General features: G+C 38.2%; 1 protein-coding gene across 1 annotated transcript in view; it reads left to right on the forward strand.

Moving 5' to 3' along the window:
* LOC113089396 (plexin-A1-like) overlaps positions 1-19,841 on the forward strand; it is a 111,054-nt gene that overhangs the window by 79,804 nt on the left and 11,409 nt on the right. Inside the window, exons 11-23 of the mRNA XM_026256005.1 lie at positions 1,555-1,651; positions 2,481-2,671; positions 4,045-4,196; positions 4,976-5,096; positions 5,524-5,660; positions 8,609-8,776; positions 9,540-9,633; positions 10,123-10,356; positions 11,766-11,909; positions 13,509-13,743; positions 15,797-15,939; positions 16,021-16,277; positions 19,302-19,368. Coding sequence (XP_026111790.1) covers positions 1,555-1,651; positions 2,481-2,671; positions 4,045-4,196; positions 4,976-5,096; positions 5,524-5,660; positions 8,609-8,776; positions 9,540-9,633; positions 10,123-10,356; positions 11,766-11,909; positions 13,509-13,743; positions 15,797-15,939; positions 16,021-16,277; positions 19,302-19,368 — 2,040 coding nt within the window. The remainder of the gene's footprint in view (positions 1-1,554; positions 1,652-2,480; positions 2,672-4,044; positions 4,197-4,975; positions 5,097-5,523; positions 5,661-8,608; positions 8,777-9,539; positions 9,634-10,122; positions 10,357-11,765; positions 11,910-13,508; positions 13,744-15,796; positions 15,940-16,020; positions 16,278-19,301; positions 19,369-19,841) is intronic.

Consider the following 19,841-nt stretch of genomic DNA (forward strand, 5'->3'; position numbering starts at 1 on the left):
TTTAATTAGATGAGCGCTCATCTTCCCACGTCGGTGAGAGGTTAACCGGCTGCTCAAAAGCGTCAGTCTCTCGCCAAATAAATCGATCGCACGTCTGCAGCCTGCGGGGGGAATGAATTACCATAACATACATGTAAGACAGAGCAGCGCTCGTGTTCAGACCATAAATCATTTTTCATTTCCTAACTAATGAGAGACCAAATCATTAGTGCCTAGTTAATTATCCGTGGCTCATGAAGGCAAATGCAAATAATGAATGACAGATGAGTGTGTGCTTTACACTATGGAAAGTATGGCTGTCATCATGGCTTACACATGGGTTAGTGATTTGAGGCGACCGTACATCCCAGAATAACACAGAGGGTGGGTGAGACTGTAAGTATATCCAGAACACCCCTAGCAACTGCATAGCAACGCCCTGGCACCCATCCACAGCAGCTCAGCATCACATTGTGTGTTCCTCAGAGGATGTCCTGCTCTAGTGCTCTTTGAAATGTGTGTGTGTGTGTTTCTGAGAGCTTTGCTTTCTAACAGCTCAATGCAGGTCGGCTCTCAAAATAAGCAATTATTTGACTGTGACTGCTACAGAATCTCTCTCTTTCTCCTTCATTTATTTGTGTCTTAAACGCTGCGCTCTCTTCTCTCGGAGCGAGGTACCGCGGTGAAGCGCTGTAGTGCTCCTTCATTAATCTCTATTCAGTGATTCGTGCCGTCGCTCTCTCGCAGGTTCAGATGTGTGTTTCTGTGAGTCCTGCTGACTCCATCTCACACACACACACACACACACACACACACACACACACACACACACACACACATGAATATTCTTCCACTGCTCCTGTAGGTTTTCATCTGAGACATCAGGACAATAGATCTAATATATTAAATCTATTATAAACTATTTAAAGCTGAATGTTACATTGTTCTGACCTTATAGGATTGTTTCCTATAATTTTTGTTTATAATGTAAAATGTTCATATCTTGCAATTCTGACCTTTTGTAATTTTGAGTGTTTTTTGTTTTATTAGTTTTTTTCTTTCAGTTCTGGCTTTTCTTTTGGTATTCAATTTTTTTCGCAATTTGAAAATCAGATTTTTTTTTTTCTCAGAATTACGACCTATAAATTCACAAGTGCGAGTTACAGAGTCCAATTCTGAGGAACAAACCAGCTCACAGTCATTTTCTTAAAATAGTGACATTTTCTTAAAATAGTGACAAAAGAAGTCAGAATTGCAAGGTGTAGACAAAAAAAAAAAAAAGAAATTTGAGAGAAAAAGTCACAATTTCCTTTATTTTGTAGCTAAAAAAATATCTAGTCAAATTATGATCAAGAGAACAGACTGACTGAAACTTTATTGAGAGTTGAGGATGAATGAAAGTATGTGTTTGAGACGCAGTAAATAAATAATACCATATTAATAAAACAGGAAAACAACAGAGTCAAGCTCAAAAACGCCTCGCGGTCACCTGAAGAGATGCTTTACATCTGAAAGTATGCGTCCAGCATCACGCGAGCAGCATGTAGTTAAATGTCTTTTGCTCTTGTGTTGCAGTATAACTATGAAGGAAGTGACATCAGCGATCTTCCCGTCGATCTGTCTGTGGTGTGGAACGGAAACTTCATCATTGACAACCCTCACAACATCCAAGGTAACCATGGCGCACTGTAGCCGGTAGCCTAGCAACCCCCACAGGATGCTGCAGCAGAGAGATGCAGCTTCTGTAAATGTTAAAGGCATTGTTTGCTTGCGTGAACAAGCACGCTTCACAGTTCTTTTCTAGCATCAGAGAAGCAGATGCGATGTTGTAATGCATGAGTCCTGTTCTTCAGCTGTGCAGGTGTGGTGTTGCTCAGGATTCATGATGTCAGCATCAGACTAAACTCATGCTGTCATCCGTTCACCGTCAGATGTGGGATATTCTGCTTCATATCTCTTACTTCTGACCCACTGAGGCTTACTATACAACACTAGCTTCACACTTTCATTGATAGATACAGCAGGGGTTTTCAGTGTTGTATGCCACTGATGCCCACTGTATAAAATTAAAGGGTGAAAAATATTTATTGGGAAAATATTTAGTTTATATTAATTTAATACCACATGAAACATATTTGCTCATTGAGTGCACTGTTAAATGCTTATTTATTTATTTTAAGCTTTATTTATTTTACTTTTTTGTTTATTTGATTTAATCTATTATACTTTTATTTATTTATTTTATTTATTTATATATTTATCTATATTTATTATAATCTTATTTTAGTATTACATTCATTTATTTATTTATTATTTGTATTTTTAGTCATTTTTTCTATTTCCCTGGACTCATTTTGGAAACCTCTTGACTGTGTCATTGAAAATCCTGTAAAGTGCAGCATCCTGAGTTGAGTTGAATGGGGTGCAGCATGACATTTAGATAATTAACAGCGTTTCCTCTGGTCCATCAATCGTAAGTGAATCTCTCTTGGTCTCCGCAGCGCACCTGTATAAGTGTTCTGCGCTGCGGGAGAGCTGTGGTTTGTGTCTGAAGGCCGACCCCAGCTTCGAGTGCGGCTGGTGTGTTCAGGACAGGAAGTGCTCTCTGAAGCAGGAGTGTGCTCGGGAGGAACAGACCTGGATGCACGCGAGCGCCGGGAACAGTCGCTGCATGCACCCGCGCATCACCAGAGTGAGTTACTGCACACCACAGCTCAAAGATCAAAGACACTTTCAGACACTTCTTTTTATTTGATGTTTTCTACAGCTCATTTATTTACTTTTTCTTTTTCCCCTCTTTTCTCACAGCTGGCATGGCACTAAATGATAAAAAAATCGATAAAACAATTAATGTTTGTATTGTGCTTGTATTGAGACCTGTTTATACAATAATATTATTGCAAAGAATATAAAAATCTTTTTTTTTCCTCGACTATTTTTTATTGCTTTAAATAATAATAATAGTACTTCTACTAATAAAGTAAATATTTAATATTTATTATTATTTCATATTAATAGTAGTAAATAGTTTGTATTATTGTAAAAATTTTACTTTATTTAAATATAAAAAATTTAAGAATGTTTAGTGCAATATAATATTTTAATGCAATTTATTATTATTGTTGTTGTCATTTTTAATTTACAGTAAAATTACATTATTGCAATAGTATTTTTTCCTTAATTATTTTATTTTATTTTAAATAATAATTAAATACTACTACTAATAAAGTAAATGTGTAATGCAATATATTAAATTATATTAGTAGTAAATATATTTTATTTATATATTTTAATACAAATTAAAAATATTTTATAATAGTATATTTTACTGCACTTTATTATTATTATTATAATTATTATATAGTCATATTTAGTGGGGAGGGGGCAGGTTTTCCTTCTTTTCACATGCTTGACAAAGCCTTGATATCATGACAGGTTTTGACAGATGATGTTTCAGGCGCTGATAAGTTTTCTTTCTTTCTACAGTTCTTTCTTCCTCACTCTGTTATTCTGGAAGTAGATTTTCTCTGCGGCATTACTTCGACATTCCCAAATTCTCCTGCCAACAGAATAATAACTTTAAGAACATCTACTTACTAAATTTACATCCCCTCGTGTTAATTAAACTCCTCCTTTGTTCTCCTCGTTCCATTTCTCAGGCTCGCTCTCTATCTGTGCGGCACCACTGTCATCTTTTACTTATTAGATTAGGTGTTAATTTAATTTGGAGTAGAATGAATTTATCAGGTGGATTATTAGCTCAGCATAGGCGCTCGGAGAGCCATCTGTTCTGAAGATGAACACCTATTCTCTCTCTGTTCCTCCGCTTTACTCTCTCTCAAGCTGAGCTTTCCTATTTTCATGCATCTATCTGTAAAAATGTGTGAATGTCGAATGAAAGCGGTCCCTCTGAAACCAATTACCCGTTAGTGATTGCTTCTGAGCTTGGGTTTCGTGATGCTGTCGTTTGTGTTTGTCTCTCTTCTGATGTCTGTGTCTCTGTAAATAGTTTTTAAGGTATAGTTCATGCAAAAAAGTGTAACTTGCGTATCTGTGGTGGTCTAGTTGTCTCCTGAGACCGGCCCGCGTCAGGGAGGAACCAGATTGACCATCAGCGGAGAGAATCTGGGCCTTCAGTTTAAAGACATCCAGAACGGAGTGAGGATCGGGAAAGTGTCCTGTCAGCCCCTCGAGGAGGAATACATCAGCGCTGAGCAGTGAGTCTCTCACACAGTTACATCTGACATCATTAGTATAAGATGTTGCACTGTCAATCACAAAATAAAATGACCCATATAATTTACTAATGAAGCAGCATCGCAATCTTCACTTTTGGAGAAACTGGTGCAAAATAGAAATGGAGAACCGAGGGACTTTACTAGAGTATATTTACGCTCATTTTGGAGATTTTACGTTTTTTTCCTATTCAGCATTCTATGCACCGTTCACAAATTTGCATGAAAACCCAGCTGTTGGAAACAGGTAACCATGGCAACAGTAGATTGTTTTATTTACAGCATTGGATGTTACATCATCATCATTGTCATTATTTTGTTTTCATTTCTCAGCATCAGTTAATGTTTAATTGTGCATACACTATTTTTTTACATTATCAAGTAATCTTCAAAACAAATTTAATAGCAAATTTAGGCTCAAAATAAATATTCACTTGCTGCATATAAAAATATTTCTATTCTAAATTTATTTATATAAAATTGTATAGAATTTTCCAGTTTGTATAAGTCATAATGTTATAATCAGTGCCAGTTTAACTCACCTTTTCTTATTAAATCTGTTATCTGTTTGTTGCAGTTTCTGGATGCTATGCTGTTCATTCATACGTCCAAATGCATCTTTGATGTGACGTTTTTTTTGCATCCTGGTACTGAAAGCAGTGACAGTGGTGTTTTTTTTTTTTCATTTCAAACCCAGGGACCTCCTTTCCAATCTGTTCTAAGCTCCACACAGACACTCGTGTCTCTCTCTCTCTCTGCAGGATCGTGTGTCGATTGGCCGATGCCACAGGCTACCGTGTGCAGGACGCTCAGGTGGAGGTGTGTGTGCGCGACTGTCTGCCGGAGTACAGGGCCGTCTCTCCCAAAGCCTTCACGTTTGTGGTGAGCTCCACTCTCAAACTGCAGGACTTCCAGGAGCTGCTCTTGACCCTAAATTAGTGCTAGTTTAAATTAAAAAACTCAACAAAGTTTAGTCACACACTCTTTTGGTAGATGTCCTAGAGTGTATTGCAGTTCCATTTCCCACCACAGATTGCCATTGTGGCGCTGTTGAGTTTGTATCAACTTAGTACTATTTTACGTGCCTTTTTAATAAATCCTGCACACTTTGACTTAAAATGATAAAGAAAAAATTAGCTGCAGAATGCTGAACACATTTATAGTTTATTATTTATTCAGTTTATATAGAGGTCTGTGTTCTGGGTGAATATTTTGGTGCCACCTGTCCTTACAGATGAGCCACACCTGGTGATTTCTAACTTAACTTTTTAGAAATGTTATTGTAAACTGTATTTGTGTGTGTGTCCAGTCGCCGTTCTTCAGTCGCGTGCAGCCGTCATACGGGCCTATTTCCGGAGGAACGAGGATCACCATTCACGGCAGTCACCTGAACTCAGGCAGCGCCGTCTCCATCAAGATCGGACTGAACTCCTGCCGCTTCCAGAGGTTCGGCTCATCTCAGCGGACAACACTCTAGCATATTCAAAACTACATCAGATGCATTTCATTCAAGTTTACACTCAGTGCTGCTATTGTCAATTTAATCAAAATCTGTTTATTTATTTTTTTTCTCGTTAAAATAAATTATGCTGAAATTAAATAAAATAGAAGTATCAGGGTGAAAACTTAACATTTAACCAAATTTTATTATTAATTACTAAATTAATTACTAAATCTTAAAACTGAAATAAAAGCAAATTAAAGCTAAAAAAAAATAAACTTAAAAAAATGAATATGTATTTATACACACAGGTGCTGGTCATATAATTAGAATATCATCAAAAGTTGATTTATTTCACTAATTCCATTCAAAAAGTGAAAAATGTATATTATATTCATTCATTACACACAGACTGATAGATTTGAAAATGTTTATTTCTTTTAATTTTGATGATTATAACTGACAACTAAGGAAAATCCCAAATTCAGTATCTCGGAAAATTAGAATATTGTGAAAAGGTTCAATATTGAAGACACCTGGTGCCACACTCTAATCAGCTAATTAACTCAAAACACCAGCAAAGACTTTAAATGGTCTCTCAGTCTAGTTCTGTAGGATACACAATCATGGGGAAGACTGCTGACCTTACAGTTGTCCAAAAGACGACCATTGACACCTTGCACAAGGAGGGAAAGACACAAAAGGTCATTGCAAAAGAGGATGGCTGTTCACAGAGCTCTGTGTCCAAGCACATTAATAGAGAGGCGAAGGGAAGGAAAAGATGTGGTAGAAAAAAAAGTGTAGAAGTAAGTAGGGATAACCGCACCCTGGAGAGGATTGTGAAACAAAACCCATTCAAAAATGTGGGGGAGATTCACAAAGAGCGGACTGCAGCTGGAGTCAGTGCTTCAAGAACCACTACACACAGACGTATGCAGGACATGGGTTTCAGCTTCGCATTCCTTGTGTCAAGACACTCTTGAACAACAGATAGCGTCAGAAGCGTCTCGCTTCAGAAAGGACTGGACTGCTGCTGAGTGGTCCACAGTTATGTTCTCTGATTAAAGTAAATTTGGCATTTTCTGTGGATATCAGGGTCCCAGATTCTGGAGGAAGAGAGGAGAGGCACACAATCCATGTTGCTTGAGGTCCAGTGTAAAGTTTCCACAGTCAGTGATGGTTTAGGGTGTCATGTCATCTGCTGGTCCACTGTGTTTTCTGAGGTCAAAGGTCAACGCAGCCATTAGAAGTTTCCTGCTGCTGTCCAACTTTATGGAGATGCAGATTTAATTTTCCAACAGGACTTGGCACCTGCACACAGTGCCAAAGCTACCAGTACCTGGTTTAAGAGCCATGGTATCCCTGTTCTTAATTGGCCAGCAAACTCGCCTGACCTTAACCCCTTAGAAAATCTATGGGGTATTGTGAAGAGGAAGATGAGATATGTCAGACCCAAGAATGCAGAAGAGCTGCAGGCCACTATCAGAGTAACCTGGGCTCTCATAACACCTGAGCAGTGCCACAGACTGATCGACTCCATGCCACTCCGCATTGCTGCAGTAATTCAGCCAAAAGGAGCTCCAACTAAGAATTGAGTGCTGTACATGATCATACTTTTCATTTTTATACTTTTCAGTTATTTCCATATTTCATGCCAAACAAAGAAATGAAAACAATTAGGAAAATATCCCCTCCAGATTCTCATTACCAAAATGCATCTGGGGTTTTACCTTGGACTTTATTTTTACAGTGCTCTCAGTTCAATATATATATATTAAATATATATTATAATATAATTTTTATATACATACAATGCATATATTTGCAATTGCACATTTTTGCAAAAGTACACTAATGTGACGACAGTCCTAACCAAATATGTCCAGAACCACTGCCTGTTGTAAACAAGGTTGCCTAGGCAACAGAGTAAGTGTTGAAGGACACACATGCGTGTCTGATCAAACATGGGAAAGCACCTTCAGACTGAATCTCATCTTGCTCTTATCTGTCACATGACTAAATGAGCCGTCAGTCGTGCATGTGCTGGTTTGATCAGATTAACGTCTGTCATGTTCAGAGCCGTCTCTCTGACAGATCTCTGATCCTCCAAACCTGATGCAACCTGAAGAAACCTGAAGACTCTTCATTCTTCCCTTCAGACGCAGCTCAGGTCCATGAGTTTGTGTTGTCGGAAATCTAAAATGCATAGAAACGAGTCAAATTCTACACATTGGTTTCATTTTATTTATTTATTTATTTATTTTTAATGATGTCCACTTATAATGTTAGTCCATCTTATTCTTAGCACAAAAACAGGTGTAATGTAGTTATTAATCAACATTTTCCCAACATTTTTAATGGCTGAAGACTAATATAATGCCCTTTTATGTGCATAAAATAAAGTAAAATAGAAATTATTTAAATAAAATAAATTAGCACACCATTTACTACTTTACAGTTTTAATTTAATTGTGAATAACTAAATTGCAATAAATTGCCCTTCTTCCTGAGATGTTTGTCAATGGCTGATCAAATAAAATAAAATATCAAATAACAAAAAAAAAAAAAAAAAAAAACTATATATATATATATATATATATATTTAAAATAAATTCACACCATTTTTTAAAATGAAACAAATCAGCACAGTATTTACTGTAATAATCACAGTTAGTTAATTGTCAATGGGGTTTTTAATTGCTGACGGCCAATAAAATGCCCATATGTGTGCATAAAATGCTTATAAATAAAAGCATAAATAAAAAAATAAAATAAAAGTAAAATCACATTTTGAAATGAAATAAAAATGTTTGCTACATTATTCATATCTGTAATTTAGTTGGGAATAACAAAAAAATTAAAAAAATGAATAAAATAAAATGCTTCCGTCTAATGGGTTTGTCCATGGCTAATAAAATGCCCATAAATGCCCATTTTGTGTGTGTGTGTTCAGGCGAAGCGCCCGTGAGATCGTGTGTGTGACTCCGGCTGGTTTGGGAACAGGAGGGACCCCAGTGATGGTGGACATAAACGCAGCCGAGCTCAGAAACCCGGAGGTGAAGTTCAACTACACGGAGGACCCCAGCATCCTGAAGATCGAGCCGGACTGGAGCATCGCCAGGTCAGACTCGTTAACACACTGTGACCTGCTCGATCAGGTGTGAGTCAGAGGCTTATATATGAGAGTGTTTCACTAGTGCAGCTCCATCTCTGGAGGTTTGAGTAACATCACAGTCTGCAGACACATGCAAACAGACTCGCACTGACACTGAGAGAGAGAGAGACCTGAGTGATGAGAGAGAGACAGAGAGAGAGAGACATGAGTGATGAGAGAGAGAGAGAGAGAGAGAGAGAGAGACATGAGTGATGAGAGAGAGAGAGACAGGTGTGAAGAGAGAGTTATGTTCATACTCCAGCGGTTTGCTTTTATGCTGGAAATCATGCAAATTTGTTTCCGACATTTAGAAGCAGCATTCACACGTCAGCTGTTTTAAAGAAATGTGAGCTTGTTTACTGTGTGTATATACTATGTGTATTAGGCATTTTCATTGTATTTTTAAAGTTATATGGCAATATGCACTACCAAATGTCAAATCTTGGGGGCCAGTAAGTTTTTTTTTTTTTTTTTTTTTTACATTTTTAAAGTCTCTTTATCTCATTGAGGCTGCATTTAAAAAAAAAAAAAAAAAAAAAAATATCATAAACATAAATTTTAAAATATTATTACAATTTAAAACAGCTGTTTTCTGTGTGTATCTCTGTTAAAGTGTAATTTATTTCTGTGATGTGCAGCTGTATTTTCAGCATCATTCCTCCAGTCTTGGACGGTTTACACGTTAATCATGTTTTCTAGATCTTTCCATTGCTGTTTTTCTCTCTGTTAGTGGAGGAACCCTGTTAACGGTGACTGGACACAACCTGGTCAGCGTCCGAGAGCCCAAGATGAGAGCCAAGTACGGCAGCGCCGGCTCAGTCAACGTACGTTTACCATCCTCATTCCTTCCTTTCTCTCTAGATTTAGACCCAGTTGTTTAGCACTAGTTTAATACTATCAGAATGATTTCTGAAGGATCATGTGACGCTGAAAATTCAGCTGCGTGTCACAGAAATCAATTACAGTTCAACAGATATCCACATAGAAAACTTTTGATGGCTTCGGTCTAGACTAGTTTTATATTGTTTGTAGTTCCCTGTGAGCTGTAACGAGTGTTCAGCCCAAGGCATGTGTTTTTCTTTGCGTATGTGTGACATCAAATCACCTTTTCTCAGTTTAACCTTTAAAATGTCAACGGCTGACGGGATATAGAACATAAAATGTCTCTATAGAGCCCTGAGAAAGTCCCGCAGGGCGAATGTGACCTTTTCTTCTCCTTGACCTGGCTCTCGCTGCTGTTTTCCTCCTCCATCTTTTGCTCAGAAGCAGTGTTAGTGTCTTCAGTGATGTGTGATGTGTGCTGTCTCTCACAGAACTGCACTGTGCTCAATAACACGGTGATGGTGTGTCTGGTGCCGTCCGTGGCGGGCTCCGAGAGGGGTTTCTCAGAGGCGGGCAGCGGGCCGGATGAGATCGGCTTCATCATGGATAACGTTCAGACGCTGCTGGTGGTGAACGAGACCTTCAGCTTCTATCCAGACCCTGTGTTTGAAGCCTTCAGCCCATCCATGCTGGAGCTCAAACCGGGATCTCCTCTCATCCTGAAGGTGAATCTCATCACACCTGCTGGGGCTGAGCTTCTGCATCTCTTTAGTTTTGTGTCTAATAATCCCCCTCAGAGCAACACTACACCTGTAAGACCACCTGCATGAAGCTGGTGCATGAAGCTGGTGATTAACTGCATGCTGTTGCATTTATACACAGTTTTACTGTGATATTGGAGTGATTTTCCTCAAACATGTTATTCGTACCAGCGGAAAACCATTAAAAAAAAAACTAAAATCTAAAACCATTCGTTACTTGACTGAAATAAATAAAATGAATGTTTAGTTTGCTAGATGCAAAGACATGTAGAAAAAGTAATAAAAACTATATCAACAATAAAAAAATGAAGTAAAATATAAATAGTAGGAGAAACATTAAGAAAAATAGAAATGTTTTCTTGACAGCTATCCTTAAAGAAATACGACATTTACTAAAACTGAAACCAGAAATAGAAAAAAAGGACAATATAAATAAAATAAGAAATAGAAATAAATTTATTTATTATATAATTACCAAAAATAAATAATAATGACTAAAACTTTATATAAAATGAATACAGAAAATAAAAAATTAAAAAATGTTATATTATACCACATTACTATATGTGCATCCCAATTTGTGTGCATTTTATGTTATAAACGGTGCAAGTGGCAAAAAAAGCATTGCATTTTTGCTCCTAATTCTTCCAACACCCTTTGTTCTACAAACATGAATGATTGATTAGATCATGAAGTGTTTTCACTTTTCTAAACAAATACATTTTCACACGTCAGCTGGCAAAACTGAGACTTGAGGGAGGTACCTGAGACATTTCTAAAGATCATTCTGAACCTTTTAGAATTGGGCCACTAACCAATCCACCGAGACACATTTACTTAAGTCTAGTTCATTGAAGTGCTTGTGTGGCGTTGAGGTCCTGCCTCACTCATGCACAGCGTTAAATAATTTCCGAAAAATTACATGCATCGGATTATCTGCAATTCAATTTCCCATGCAATCCCCTCTGGGTAATGCGCAGTATGAGTTGAGTCTACATGTTAAATGGAGCCCTTCAGTAACACACGGCTCTAAATGAAGCATGCACATATTTATGCATGGTTCTGCCTCCAGGTTTTGCCTTCCCATAAGCCCCTTGGGCAGAGAGAGATAGTGAGTGCTGGGAATCTGGTTAAGCAATCGCATCGGGAGCTCAGACTGGATAGGAATCTGACCATTTTAGTTTAAAATTATTAATGCAATTGTAGTATTTATTAATATTTTGAATTGGTTTTAATTGCATTTTTTATTTTATTTCGTATTTTCATCCATTTAACTTTGAGTAATTTTTATATCTGATTCAAAACAAAACTAAAGCTGATAGTTTGAGTAGAGTTTGAGACTCATGAAAGTCCAACTACTGTGTGTGTTTCAGGGCAAGAATCTGATTCCTTCGGCTGCTGGTAACTACAGATTAAACTACACGGTTCTGATCGGTGACAAGCCGTGTGTGTTAACCGTGTCCGAGGCTCAGCTGATGTGTGAATCTCCAGACCTCTCCGGACAACATAAAGTCACAGTAAGTGTGTCATGCACTGATTCCCTTCTCCTCTTCTGATCTCTTTCCCACGACTATCACACTGTCTCATCCTATACCTCCTCCTCTCCTCCGAGTGCATTGTTCAGCCGTGTTTCTCAGCATCAGATTACTGCTGGGAGTTTCTGTCACGGCTCTCTGGGGTTTTGTGTTGTATTTATTTACACTGAGTTTGCAAAGAATGTGAGACGCAGATCTGTATTTACATGCAGTCAGTTTCATCTTTTAATAGATGTCTTTATTTGCAGCACATGCACGTTCTATTTATTAAAACATCCCTCCCATGTTTTTTCCCAAGCTGTCTGCTCTGTTTCTGTGTGAGAACGACAGAGACGCTGTGACCCACATGTTTGTCCTCGACCTATATATCGTGACCCATATCGATGCTGTGTGCCAGCGAGAGACTGCTGTTTAGCTACACAATATAAACCTTCACACTCACCCTTTTTAACTGTTTTAGCCGCCTTCAACCCAGTCAAGTGTGATCTACAACATTAAACTGATGCTTCAGCCAAAAAGTACAGTTCTGTCATCATTTACTAGCCTCAACCTGTTCCAAAAGTGCATCAATTCTTCTTCTGCTAAACACAAAAGGAGATATTTTTTTTACGAAGGCATTTTTTTCATACTTTGGAAGTCAATGGGGACCAGCCACTGTTTGGTTTCCAACACTATCCCTTTAAGATTGTCTAAAGATGCAGGTTTGTTTGAGAGATGTGGAATTATGGGATATATTTGGGTAGTGCTGTGTGAGGTGCATTCGCAATGGGATTGTAGGATGGATTGTTATTTTAATCGCAACTGTTTTAAGAGCTAATTTTATATTTATGGATTCCCCTTACGTACTCGTATAATGTGAGCTTAGGTTTCTTAAATCATAGTTTATTTTCCACCCTCCTGATGTTCACAATTAAATATGATGATGTTCCATATGTAAATGACCTGTGTTATGATTGGCTGAGATTTTGCATATGAAATGAGGAGCACCACCTCCTCATTTCATATGCGAAACACACTTTCTTTCATGCTTGCCTTTGCACTTTTTGCTCCTTTTTCTCTTTCCTTCTTTCATTCTCTTTTAAGACCCTCTGAAGATGCAGGTTCACTTGAGAGATGTGGACTGTGATGATGGATGTGTGGAGTGTGGGATCGATTGTTATTGTAGTCATAACTGTTTTAAGAGCTCAATTTATGCATTTGATATTTTCTCTAGTTCTAGTCTACATTTATTGAACCAAAACAATTATAGTTAGTATTTTTATGTCCATTTTCCACCATCTTTGGCATTTACCCTAAAACAGGCTAGTGTTCCATATGTAAATGAGTTTTTGTGTTTGAAATGAGGAGCAACACTTGAAGCAGTGATTTTAATGAGCTCCTGAAGGCATAACACTGATTTCTGAACAGTTTTTATTGTTTAGTTATAAGAACTGTTCTTTGTGGGCTTGCTTAATCAAACTCTGTTGTTTCATTGGAAAGAGAAAGTTCCTGTTTTCCATGCAGTGGCTGTTTTGACAGCTGTCAGTCATGGTGTGATGTGATGTGTGACGCTGTGTGTGTGTGTGTGTGTGTGCTGTGCAGATCCTGGCCGGAGGTTTCCGATACTCTCCAGGAACTCTGCAGATCTACTCGGACAGTCTGCTGACGCTCCCCGCCATCATCGGGATCGGAGGAGGAGGAGGTCTTCTTCTGCTCGTCATCATCATCATCCTCATCGCTTACAAGCGTAAATCCCGTGACGCGGACCGGACGCTCAAGCGGCTGCAGCTGCAGATGCACAATCTGGAGTCCAGAGTCGCTCTGGAGTGTAAAGAGGGTAAAACATCACAGCATTCACTGACTCACTCTTTCATGCTTTTTGCTTTTTTTATCAGCTGCTCTTTCTTTCTTTTAATGTTTTCACTCTTGTGCTTTCTTTCATGCTTTTTCTTCCTTTTGCACTGTTACACGTCTTTCTACCACTCCTTTCCCCCTTTGTTTTTAATTTGCTCTCTTGCACTTTTAATGCTTCATTTTGCATGATTCATTTTCTTGCTCTTTTTGTTCTTTCTTTTCCTTTTTCACCCTTGCACTTTTTCATGTTTTTTCACTTTCTTTCATGTTTTCTCTCTCTCTCTCTCTCTCTCTCTCTCTCTCTCTCTATTTTGATTGCTCTTATACACTTGCACACTTTCTTTCACTTTGTACTTTCTTTGATGCTTTTTCATGATCTTTCAATTTCTTTTTTGCCATTTCTTTAATTCTTTCACATATCCATGCGTTCATGTTTTTGCACTTTTCCTTCCTTCATTCACTTTCTTTTGCTTTATTTTTTCCACTTTTGATCACATTCTCATTCTTGCTTTCAGACTTTTTGCTCTTTCTTTCTTTCTTTCTTTCTTTCTTTCTTTCTTTCTTTCTTTCGTGTATTCATTCACATTTTTTGTTGGTTCTTTTTTTCATTTTTTGTCGTTCCTTTGTTCTCTTTCATTAATTCGTTTGTTCTCTCCATCTCATCACTCTCCTTCAATATCTTTCAATTGTTTACAATTGGTTTTCCTGCTTTAATTTGATCGTCCTCTTCTGTTTGCTCGTCTCTCTCTGATTGGCTTTGTTTTCGGTGGTCTCCTGTTAGCGATGACCTCATGATGCTCACATCATTTATCACACACACACACACGCACCGAACGCCCGCCTCATTCCCGCCGCGGTCACGAGGGTGAGACGAGCCGCCCATTATCTGTCTCTGTCGGGCCCGAGGTGACGACCTTGTCTGTCTCCAGACACGGAGAGAGGGATGAGGACAGGGAAGAGAGGATAAAAGAGATGGATAGCAGGAGGTGAGAGTGACAGGTCACTGATAAGTGATGAGACGTCCTCCAGGATGAATAAAAAGAGGCAATAAATAACCACAACATCCAGATTGATCAGGTCACTGGCAGCAGTAGCAGACCGGATCAGAAGTTTGGGAACAAAAGCACATATTTCTGATATTCCATATAGATTTATAAGAGACCGTGTTAGGACCATGTGCTAGAAGTGCTGGTGTCGTCAGACCATTCGTTTTAAAAGCCTTGTCAAATCAGAAAGCTCCAGTCTGATTGGTTGGTTTCATGCAGTTTCCAGGAGTCAGTGCGCACTGGTTTGTATCAGTCCATCAGGGGCAAAGTTACATTTACTTTACAATTTGACTTCAGATGTTTGACAGATTTTGATTTTGACAAGTAGTGGTCAACCAACATGGATTGTCTGATTGCCAATGCTGATACCTTAGAAAACAGAGTAAATTATGTGTATACAAAGACAAATCAATATGAGATAGCACTATTTGATTTAATGATAGCAAATAACACTTAACCCAACAATGAAATATAACATAAATGCACTTGCTGAACATTAAAGCTTAATATAGCTCTTGCATTTCTTTTGTAAATAATAATAACACAAAGCTAATATACCGTTTACTTTCGTAGTTAAACAGTTTCGTCTAATAAATGATTAGTGAACTGATGAAGACAGACTATCTTGTGCATCTCTGCCCAGGTTCTGCTGAAAATAACTCTTTATCAGTCACTCGCTGGTAAAATGCAGATGATTTTAAAATAAACTAGATGTTTATGCCGAGGGTGTGTTAAAGTATATGGTTGCTAGGGTATGCTGAGTGGTTGCTAGGGTGTTCTGGCTGTTTCCCGGGATGTTGCTATGTGGTTTTTAGGGTAATCTTTGAGCACATCACTACAGACTGAAATTCTGATAGAAGTTCACGTTTCCTACAACTTTATTCTTCCTCTTCTTAGAACCGTTGGTGGAGAATCTGGAGGTCTCGGGTTCCTCTCTGTGGTTTGCACAACGCAGTGATTAACTCTTTCTCTTGATCTCTGTGTTTCCAGCGTTTGCGGAGCTGCAGACTGATATCCATGAGCTGACTCAGGATCTGGATGGAGCTGGAATCCCGTTCCTGGATTACCGCACCTACGCCATGAGAGTGCTTTTCCCTGGAATAGAGGACCATCCGGTGCTGAAGGAGATGGAGGTGAACGCTGCACACCTGTCAGATTTAATGCATTCGGCTGAACTGGACGAGATTTTGGAAGTGTTTCTCCGTCTCTCTCAGGTGCCGGCGAATGTGGAGAAGGCTCTGACTCTGTTCGGCCAGCTCTTGAATAAGAAGCACTTTCTGCTGACGTTCATCCGGACGCTAGAGGCCCAGCGCTCGTTCTCCATGCGCGACCGCGGGAACGTGGCGTCCCTCATCATGAGCGCCCTGCAGGGTGAGATGGAGTACGGCACCGGTGTCCTGAAACAGCTCCTGTCTGACCTCATCGACAAGAACCTGGAGAGCAAGAACCACCCCAAACTCCTGCTGCGAAGGTACTGCGTGATATGAGGGCTGTTTTTCCCCAAACGTTTGCATTTTTGCATGTGTTATATAGATTTTTATACAATAGTTCAATAAACAAGAAGTTAGTATTGTTACATTTTAGACACAATATTTTGAATATCGTCTGTTATGCTCAATTTTGCAAAGGAAAATATTTGCAATCAAAGCCACAGCAGAACTGTTGTGCGTCTTTCGTTGCTGTATGAATCCACGTTTTTGCACAAATCAAAATATAATTAAAAATTCAATAATTCAGTGATTCATTCATAAAGAATGAATCAGACGTTTGAATGAATCAGTTGAATGAATGACTCCCTCATTAAGACACTTGTGGTTTTAGTTTAATATTGAGAGTATCATTAAAAAAAAAAAGTTAGCATCACTATTTATGCAATGTAAAAATCTAAATATTTATTTCTAAAGCTACTTTTTTGTATTATCTATTCCGTATCAATTCAGTTTAACAAAGTGACACATACAGTAATCTGTTTGATTAATTTGCAATTAAATTAATTAATCAGCACATCATGTGATCAGTCAGATGAAGAATATTAATTGCATGACAGCCCTAATATTAATCTTGCTTTCTGAAACAATTTAGCAAAATGAAATGAATTTATGCTTAAAACTAGAGAAAATATCTGCCAATGCGGTCTGAGAAATAATCTTAATTCAAATGGAATTAAAACAAATGAAATGGAAAACCCATTTTCTGAACTCTAATTGCTTAATGTTCACAGTTCCCAGGTTGCACCTGGTTTAGTCGCAGTGTTAATGGACATGATGAAAGTGATGAGTTTGACTTCTAGGGGTCACATTTGCTCTCCCATCGTCCTTCTCCGTCCCTCCGTTTCTCGGTTTGACCTTGCGCGTCCGTGACTCTGTTTCTGTCAGATAGTATCACACACCTGAGCACACACTCGTTCCCCGCGGAGCGCCGGCGTCAGGACGAGCGCTGTGTGAGATGGAGCTCCTGGAGGAGACCAGAGACTGAGGGGGAGCTGATGACTTTAGTGCTGTAATCTCTCCTTTCGCTCGTGTCTGTCTTCAACCAATATCACAGAAAAAACAAGTCAACGCTTTGTGAAATGTCTTTTTGCATTTCAGTGTTTCATCTACATCTCTTTGGCATCAGCTTCATTTGCAACGAACGTACAAAGAGGCATCCCCAGATCAATTTGGATGAATATGACAGTAGAATGTTACGATACAATAATAGCATGAGACATTTTCCATTTACTCCAAAATTAAAAGGAAAAAAAAATGCATAAAGAAAAAGAATCCTGTTTTTAGAACAATTGTGACCCTGGAGCACATTGGAAGCTGTGAGTGAATAAGCTTCCCATTGATGTGTGGTTTGTCAGGATAGGACAATATTTGGATGTATATTAGAATCTGAGGGTGCAAAAAAAATCTGAAAAATAAGAAAAGTTGACTTTACATCACCTTTAAAGTTGTCCAAATTAAAGGGTTAGTTCGCCCAAAAATGAAAATTATGTAGATTTAGTCCGAGAGCTCTCAGTCCCTCCATTGAAGCTGTGTGTACGGTCTACTGTCCATGTCCAGAAAGGTAAGAAAAACATCATCAAAGTGGTCCATGTGACATCAGAGGGTCCGTTGGAATTTTTTGAAGCATCGAAAATACATTTTGGTCCAAAAATAGCAAAAACGACGACTTTATTCAGCATTGTCTTCTCTTCCGTGTCTGTTGTGAGAGAGAGTTCAAATCAAAGCAGTCTGGATATCCGGTTCGCGAACGAATCATTCAGTTCACCAAATCGAACTGAATCATTTTAAACGGTTCGCATCTCTAATACGCATTAATCCACAAATGAATTAAGCTGTTAACTTGTTTAATGTGGCTGACACTCCCTCTGAGTTCAAACAAACCAATATCCAGGAGTAATGCATGCACTCAAACAGTACACTGACTGAATGGTTTGTCATGAAAATAATATCACTATATTGTCTGAAAATGCAAAATAAAATAGTTTAACTTTCTTTAAACAAAAATTGTTTTTGCATAATTTTTATTTATTCATTGATTATTATTTTAGTTATTTAATCCATGATTTATAATTACCGCTACTACAACTACTACTAATGCCAAATGTATTCATTCATTCATTTTAACTCATTTATAACTGCTATTATTATTACCAGACAGGTTGTGCAATATTCAGCAATACCTCAGAAATCACTGTTCTTTTCTGTCTGTACTGATCTCTCGTCTAGTTTGGTTTTAGATTATTTTTCCACTATAACTTCTCAGTTTCTGTTCCTCTCTCTCTCACCTGACAAACCTGAAGATCAAATAAAAGTGAGCAGTCAAATCTCAATCCTTCACCGCTCCAGAAACGTTTCCAGAACAATCTCAGGTTTTTTTAAGAGCTCCTCACAGCGTGTGGTTCACATCGAGCTCTCGTGCTTTATCGTGTTCCTCTGCATCTGTCTTAACGAGTTAATAATTCAGCAGAGATGGTAAAAACAAACATATTTCACCAGATTCCTCGCCTGCGCCTCCTCTCGCACGCCGCGAGCAGATTAGCACTAATAAGGTCCGTTAATTACCAAGCCGTGTAATTAGCCTCATTCGCAGGGACTTGTTTTTGGAGGGTTGTTATTGTGCGCCAGGTTTCTGTTTAATAACAGAAGATACAGAATATTTTTAATTGGTGTTTTCTTAATGAAGTTTAATGCTTTGCTTTGCGAGGGAAGAGAGCAGCGCTTTGGTTTGTTGTTAATGTGAAATTATTAGCATGTTTGCTTTGCGCTCGGGTCCTTTGAAGCTTTGAAGGAATAATGCGGCCGCGACACTTTGATGTCAAATGAGTTTAATTCAACATCCCCGAAAGATGTTGGTTATGGGAATGGCTGTTTTTCTTGTTGTGAGGAATCGGGGAATGAAGAAGCCTTCAAAGCGTCTCTCTCTGCTCTTAAAGGTTACCTCAGGGACTCCGACACCCAAGTAAATAAATCCTTGACATTTATTTTTTACTCTGTTTCCCCCTCAGGACTGAATCTGTGGCGGAGAAGATGCTAACAAACTGGTTTACTTTCCTCCTCTACAAGTTTCTGAAGGTGAGTGGAGAACTGGATGACTGTTTCCATGTATCGTAAGTGATGTTACTCATTTTAATGTATTCCCTGCTTACAAAAAAAAGCTTTGCTGCTCTTCCACTGGTCTGGTTTACTGCTGCTTTTGTCACATCTTGTATTTATGTTATGTTTGACAAAATAATATTCATGCAATTTCAATGCATTTATTTGCATGTATACTTTCATGCACTATTTTATTCAGCGACGATGCATTCAATTGAGCAAAACTGAAGACATTTATAATGATACAAAAATTGTTACTATGTTACTATTTCTAATGAAAAATAAAATGTCTCGGTTTCCACAAGATTATTGAGCAGCACAACTGTTTTCAACATTGATAATAATCAGAAATGTTTCTTGAGCAGTAAATTAGTATATTATTCTGATTTCTGAAGATCATGTGACACTGGAGGAATGATGCTGAAAATACAGCGGTGCATCACAGAAATAAA

Source organism: Carassius auratus, chromosome 6 (genome assembly GCF_003368295.1).
Source record: "Carassius auratus strain Wakin chromosome 6, ASM336829v1, whole genome shotgun sequence".
Taxonomy (NCBI): Eukaryota; Metazoa; Chordata; class Actinopteri; order Cypriniformes; family Cyprinidae; genus Carassius; species Carassius auratus.